This window comes from Rhinopithecus bieti, unplaced genomic scaffold (genome assembly GCF_001698545.2).
Source record: "Rhinopithecus bieti isolate Rb0 unplaced genomic scaffold, ASM169854v2 scaffold_11252, whole genome shotgun sequence".
NCBI classification, from domain to species: Eukaryota; Metazoa; Chordata; class Mammalia; order Primates; family Cercopithecidae; genus Rhinopithecus; species Rhinopithecus bieti.
This window is the reverse complement of record NW_016806895.1, coordinates 2,518,899-2,526,268: the sequence shown is the minus strand read 5'-3', so window position 1 is coordinate 2,526,268 and position 7,370 is coordinate 2,518,899. Positions and strand designations below refer to the sequence as shown.

The window sequence follows — 7,370 nt, the reverse complement described above, 5'->3', positions numbered from 1 at the left end:
CGGTGCGCCCCAGCCCAGCCGCCCGGCAGAGGTTGCCATAACAACGGGCAGGAATGCTCCAACATATACAAAGCCGGCCCGGCGCAGGGGGCACTCAGCCCCTGGCCGGGCCCCGCGCCCCCGGCCGCCGCGCAGGGGCTGGACGCACGCCGCGGCTCCCTAGCCGGCCGCCCGACGCTCGGGGCGTACTCACAATGAGCGGGATGGTGCGGTCCTCGCGGAGCTGCTCCGGCCTCCCGCCGGCCCTCTGCGCGCCCCGGCCGCCTGAGGATGCTGCGTGGGCTCGGTTGTCCTGCCATAAGTAGTAGAAAGTGCCCAGGATCCAGGCTACGGTCAGGATGGCGATGGCATTGGCGCGGATCTTCCTCATGGTGGGCAGACGGGCGCCCCGGGTGGGGGCCGGGGCCGGCGTGCTCTTGGGGCTGGGGCGGGGGCGCTCGCAGCCCCAGCTGTTTGTTTTCGCTCGCGCCTAGCTGCTCAGTCCTGCAGAGCAGAAAAAGGAGAGAGGTGGCGGGGGGGCGGGGGGGTGATAGGGAGAGACAGGATCGCGGAGCGATCCTCACGGTCCTAATGCCCTTCAGCCCCGAGCGCGCGCGTCCCCCGGGCGCCCATTCATTCGCGCGCAGGGCCGGCCCCGCGCTCCAGCCGCCGCCGGCTGACCCACCCGGCCACTGCGCACTGGGAGAGGAGCGCGCCGGGTGGGAAGCGGCGCGGGCCTTCCTCCCGCGCCCGGGAACCCGGCGAGACAGACGCCCGCGGCGGAATGGCGACTGGCCAGAGCCAACCTCGGCTCCCACCGCTAGATGACCGAACGCCCGGCAGCTGCCCCCGCGCGGCCCTGGTCGGTCCTGCCTACCCACACCCACCCCCGGACCAAGCGGCCCTGAGTCACCAACTGGAGACGCGCGACCCCCGACCTGGGCCCGCGCCGCGGAGCTGCAGTTCCGGGCTGCGCTCTGGCGCGGGATTCAAGGTGTGTTCCGCGAGTCCTTGGGTAGAGGCGGCTGGGCAGGGGAGAGTCCTGAGTTTGTACTGGAATCTGCAACCAAGATTAGCCAGACAGGGCCCGCCCAGAGGAGGGATTGGAAGCTGGTGCACTTGACATTCGAGGAGAGCGAAGGGGAAACGACGCTGCCTCACACCCAGTGCTAGGAGAGTAGGGGTACAGCCATTCCACATTTTCCACTGGCCTGGGGCTCCCGGATTTCACGATGCTTCCCCCACCCCGCCTCATTGACACCTGGACAACCCTGAAATATCATCGTCAGCATTATTTCATCGGAAAGAAGGGAAGCAAGAGAGGCCGGATGATTCTCCCAAGGCCACACGGCTAATTAGTGGGCAGAGCCCACTCTGGAAGCCATCTCTCCATCTGACACCTTTCGACAAAGTGCAAAACGTGGTGGTGAGAGACTAGGACACAGACACTGAGATTCCGCTCCAGCCCTAGAGGCACTGGGAATCAGGCGTGAACTACTCTTCAGGCAGAAAGCAAGTGACTTAGATGAGTTTTAGGAGACTAGCACAGTGTCGGGCACAGAGCACTCAATGAGTAGATGTGTAACAACAAAGTAGGGATCCAACAGAGGAAGAAATAATTTATTGTAAGGTGGTCTTTGGGAAAGCTCCCAGAAAGGTGGATGAATCACTTAAGAGGCAAGGAAGGGGGAAGTGAGGAAAGGGGAGGGAATGCAGGAATAGGCCTTGCAAAGATCCAGAGGATGGAAGAGCTTGATGTGTTCAAGAGAGAGAGCTGCAGGGCGTTGCAGGGGGCCTAGGATTTGATGGGAGTTGAGGTTGGCCAGGCTGGGTGAGTCTGAACTCAGGAGGTCCTTGAATGCCGGGGCAGAGTTGGTGAGGAGTCTGCTTCCTGCTGGCACTGCTGGACACCATGGCTTCTCCGAAGACCCACATAGGGTCCAGCCTCTAAATGAAGCCACCTGGGGAATCAGGCAAACTGAGGTCACAGCATCATGCCCCCCACAAGCATCCCATGAGCACCACCCTGACAGATAGAAGTAAAATCAGGTGGCTTTTCTCCATTTCTCCAGCACTTGAGACTAAACTGCACACATAATAGATGCTCAATACATTTCTGTTGAGGTGAAGAAACCCCTAGTTGGGTTATTGCTGCGGAAAACCCAGGGTCATCACTGCAATACGATATCCTCACTCAGAAGACTAGTTATGAGGACACTTAGATAAGTCCAAAAGTGACCCAAGCGGGAATGGGCCTAGAAAGAAGAGAAGGCACAAAAGAGGGCCCCAAAAGGGTCTACACAAGTAGCAGGGAGTTTCAGGCATAAGGTGTGGCAGTCACAAGCAACAGGGGCAGGGGTGTGGAGACACCAGATGCTCTCCCAGGTGGTGTCTCTCCCCTGGGGAGTTTAATAAGACTGCGCCAGAGGCCAGGGCTCGTTTGCATAGATGGAGAAAACCACTGCCAAACCACTACCTGGTTTCTGCAGGAATCATGGGGCAGATCCAGTGGTCATGCCATCTGTGGGAGGCCAGGAAAGACCTTGCTCCTTGGTAATTAGGCTCCACAGGCCTCTCAGATCAACTAAGAAAATGTAAGGGAACTGCCTACTCTCCTGGTGCCCCCATTTTCACACAGCTCTCAGGTGAGCCAGGTAAAAGACTTGGGGAGTAGCCCTGTTGTCATAGGCTGCTCCCCTCATCCCAGCCTGCTGTGTGCATATCTAGTTGCCTTTGGATGTGGGATCTGAAGACATCATATCACCTATCACCTCCTGGTGAAAGACTCCAAACTCACCCCTCGGCATGGGGATGAAGCTGGACCATGCTGACTGAAACCAGGTGGATGGGGCTTCTAGTGACTCCAAAAGGAAGGCTCCATGGGGAGAAGGAGGGAGGGGAAGGATGGGCTAGAATGTGGCAGGGTTTCTCACATCTCACCACTTACTGCCCAGGGCTCAGTGGTGAGGATGCTATATTTCTGCCCCAAATGGTCACTCCTGGTAGTTCTGTCCCTGACAGAAGGTTTCCTTGGCCCCCACCACCAGAAAGACTGCACAGAAGTGAAGTGTAGCCTCTCTAGATGACTTTACCACAGCTCTTCCTTAGTTGGGCACTTCCCTGGGGGATGACAGGGGTGGGGTGGGGGTAAGACAGCAAGTAATTACCGTGCTCATTTGACTTACAGGAATTCCACATAGACAGAGGTGGAGTAATGTGCCTGAAGCCATAGGCACTCTGGCAGAGCTAGAGACCAGGAATTGCCACCTTGGCTACAGTCTGTGGTCTTTGTTTCAGATTCTAATCCCAAGGGGGTGCAGAACTGGCCCTCCCTGGGATAGGTTTCAATGCTCAGAAATGACCATAAGTGTTGTTTCCTTTCTGGTACTAGGAATGGATTCCAGCAGCATCATAGAATCAAAGCAACAGCTAAGGAATTCGCTGTTTCTTCACAGACTTTGAACTTTGAAAACAAGAGTCATCATAATAGCTACAGTTTACTCAGTACCTACCAGATGCCAGTCACTGTGCCACCACTTCACCTATACTGTCTCTAACGCCCATACAACCCTGAGCTAAGGATGATCATATCCCCAACTGCAGACGATGACACTGAAGCCCAAAGGCTACTCAACTTGCCTGGAATTCTACAGCAAATAAGTAGTGAAGCTCAGTTTAAGTCCCGTGCCATTTTCAACGCTTGTGTCTGGGTACGAGTGCAGGGCTTCTGACGCCACTGGGAAATCTGCAGTATGGTCTGAATTTCTGTATGCAGGAGCCTCACTTCCCCTGCCCACAGTTCACTGTTTTCTCATCCATAAAAGGAGGGATACGAGATGTCCTGTGAGGAGCGGGGCTCCCACCAACTGTGCCACTTAGAACTTGCATTTCCTCCCTTTCAGGATTTCTCTTAGGCACAGGATTTCTCTTAGGTGCATTGTTTTAAAGCTGTCAAAGCCAGCACTCAGGGTAAGCTGGGCAAAGTTCCATAAGCCCCTGGGGCTCCCAGATGCCCCAAGGAGCTCTCCGCCTCCGTGCCTTTGGTGTGGGGGTTGTAGAGGAGTGGATAACCGAGGGGCAAAGGGTACAGCTCAGTGTAAGGCCCTGGCTCTGGAGCTGGACAACCTGAACTTGAATGCTGATCCTGTCACAAATTAAGAGAGTGGCTTAGGCAAATTCTTAACCTCAGTTTCCTCAACTTCAAAATGGGGCACTGACAGCTCTTACCTCACAACTTTGTTGGGAAAGATAGGATGAAATAAAGTCATATAAAATCCAGTGCCTAGTAAGCACCCCAGTCCCCTGGGGCTCTTTCCCGCAGGCTGTTGCTGGCTGCTGGAGGTGAAAGGGGCCTCCTGAAAGGGATTGCTCACTATTGCTGCCAAGAACAGATCTGACGTGAGCCTCTTTGGCCATGGCTAATGTCCAGCATTCATAGACTGTCCTGCCCGTGGGTGGGTGGCTGCCTCTTCCAGAGCCTCTGCTGAGCAGGCTGGAGGCAAGGCAGGGGAGAGGCACAGAGCAGGGCCCCAGCCTCCCATTCATTACCTTTGAGATGCTGGGCCAGCTCAGAAGCTCTTGCTCTGTCTGCAGCAGTAGGGCCCAGAAGGTAGGGAAGGGACCTGACTGGATACCCTCATGGGCCCATATCTGCTCTAAGCAGGAAAGAAGGCAGGGATGGTGGACAGAATGTATATTACCATGCAACAGGCAATGTGCTGATACAGGATCTCAGAATACTCACAACGACCCTGTGAAGAAGGCGCAATCATCCCCTTTCCACAGGGGAGGATACTGATGCCCACGGAGGTGCCAGCATAAAGTGGAGCATGTGCTGCCCACTGCCAGCTGAGCGCACTAAATGCACCAATCGTCTCTAAGGAAAAGATATTTATAAGGTGAGTTTCTACAAACCATTATATATGGAGGAAAGGACTGAGCTCTTTGAAAGGAACTTGGCAGCTTTCTTATTGTCAATCTTCCTCCTCCTATTTGTCTGATAACCCTGGTTTATTACTTATTAGTTTCTGCCACTGGAGTATATGTTCCAAGAGGACTGGGGTTCTTGTATATTTTGTTTACCACTGTTTCCCCAGTGCTTCTAGTAGTGGCAAATAGTACATACTTGTTAATGTGCAGTATTTGGTTTTTTGTTTGTCTAAAGCCCTTGGAATGCGATCTCATAGGTATTTGCTGATGGAAGGAAGGGAGAGGAAGAGGGAGGGAGGAAAAAGGCAGGGTAGCTTTATGAAAAATGCACTTCTCTCTTAAGCCAAGCACTTGAGAAATGAGTACGGGACTAGAGCACAGACAAAGCGGGTGACTCGTCTAGGATCAGGACGGACCAGTGTAGTGAGTCCCCTGCCAGTGCTTCCTCCCCAAGTCATGGAGCCAGGGCCAAACCCTCCTGCCCCAGGATGAGTGGGGAGAGAAAGTCCTTTGTGGTCCCATCAGAAGTAGCAGAAGGAATGACCCCAATTCTGGTGGACAACTGCAAGAACCATAAATGTTACTAGGGATCATGAAATAACCCAGGTGTTGCATTTGAGAATAATAGCATTGCAGAGGCTGCAGGCTAATTAGAAATGTGTCAAATGATTTTCATCAACAAGCAAGGAATTTGTACAAAGGAGAAATACATAAATAAAACCACTCCTCAGCAGAACTGATCCCAGAGGCAGAGCCCTTTCCAAGGCCTCTCTGACCTTCCTGTCTCCACTACCTTCTCCTGAGCCCCTTCCCCTTCTCCGTAGCCTCTGCAGAGCTGAGTGGCCAAGGTCCTCAGATCAGACTACATGACCCAAGAGGCCAGGTTAGTGCCTACCACATGCCTGTCTCTCCCTTCAATGGGAGCTCCTCTGAGCAGAGCCTGGCAGCCTCCTTTTATGTATCATGAGTTTCTAACACAGTGTTGGGCATCTTGGCAGCACTCACTAAATATCTAGGCAGAGTAAATGAATGAATGAATATTGAGGGTGGCAGCTGCTGCTACTCCCCATTCTGTCCCATGAAAATGCCAGATAGCCCACTCAGACTGTAAAGCCAGTGCCTGATTGCCCATTGGCGTGGAATTTTCACTCCCTTCCTTTCCTTTCCTTCTTGAACACCTACCATGCCAGGCAATTCTAGGTACTGGGAATACAAAAATTAATAGAATCTGGTTGTAGCCTCTGAAGAGTCTAGTAATTGACAATGGAGAAATAAATACAGATAATCACAAGATGAGTCCGGGTGTGGTGGCTCGTGCCTGTAATCCCAGCACTTTGGGAGGCCAAGGCAGGAGGACTGCTTGAGACCAGGAGTTCGAGACCAGCCTGGGTGACATAGTGAACCCTCATCTCCACTAAAAATTTAAAAATTATCTGGGCATGGTGGTGCATGCCTGTAGTCTTAGCTATTCACGAGGGTTAGTGGGGAGGATAGCTTGAGCCTAGGAGTTTGAGGTTGCTGTGAGCTATGATCATGCCACTGCACTCCAGCCTGGGTGACAGAGCAAGACCCTGCCTCAGAAGAAAAAAAAATATCACAAGATGATATAATAGAGCTCCACAGAAGCACAGATTAGAGCAGTAACATTGAAGCAGAAGAGAAAGAGGGTAAGATTTGGTGGTCAGTTGGAGGTGGATTGAGAGAAAGGATTTGAAAATAGCATGTAAGTTTCTTGCTTAGGAGACTAGTGCTTTGGTGTAATGTAACCATTAACTGAAATGGGGAATATAGGATGAGGAGCCAATTGGGGAGGTGTGTTCAGTGAACTTGAGTTCTCTGTGGTCGGTCCAGGAAGGCATCTATAAATCCAGATCTGGAGCTCAGGGAGAGTGGATGGCGCCAGTCAGGTAGAGATGAGAAAGCCAGAAACACAACTGGGGCGAATATGTTGCTGGGTGGCTGCTTATGTACCCAGCACCTAGGCATGGCAGAAAGGCCATGTTGTCAGAGATGAGGGCTTCTGGATGCCTCGTGTGAAGATGGAGAGACAGAAAACTGGCATTTTGTTTCTGCCTGTCAGATGCCTTAATTCAAGTCCCTGGACCCAGGCTCTTAGGAATACTCATTGCTTTATCGGGAATCTCATCTGGTACATATCAGGATGGACCCCTTGACCTAGGGTTTGAATAAAATTTGGCTCAATATCAAAAAGGTCAGGTGACAAGACCAAAGAGAATTTGAAGAGAGATCCATAGTCCTGGTCCTGCATTTCCCTCAGTCTAATGGTGCTTATAATTGATATCTCCATTTTCCTTGTGAAACTGGGAAGTAGAAATTAAAGCAATGTTCCCGGGATTGGTACATATTTTGAAGCTCTCAGCAAGACTGAAAATATCCATCGATATATTTTGAAGTGTAATTTCTACTCCCTTACCCGTCAAAATAATTGAACGGGAAGAAAA

The 7,370-nt window shown here is 52.3% G+C and overlaps 1 protein-coding gene across 3 annotated transcripts in view; it reads right to left on the bottom strand.

Annotated features, from left to right (window-relative positions):
* Window positions 1–1,023, bottom strand: part of GALNT16 (polypeptide N-acetylgalactosaminyltransferase 16) — a 96,655-nt gene extending 95,632 nt beyond the window's left edge. For 2 of the 3 annotated variants that reach the window (XM_017878634.1, XM_017878636.1), the window contains exon 1: window positions 194–822. In XM_017878634.1, coding sequence (XP_017734123.1) covers window positions 194–370 — 177 coding nt within the window. In that variant the 5' untranslated portion in view covers window positions 371–822. Of the gene's footprint in view, window positions 1–193; window positions 823–917 lie in introns of those variants that run through there. The other variant, XM_017878635.1, reaches the window with a different exon arrangement.
* Between the last annotated feature and the right edge of the window lie 6,347 nt (window positions 1,024–7,370).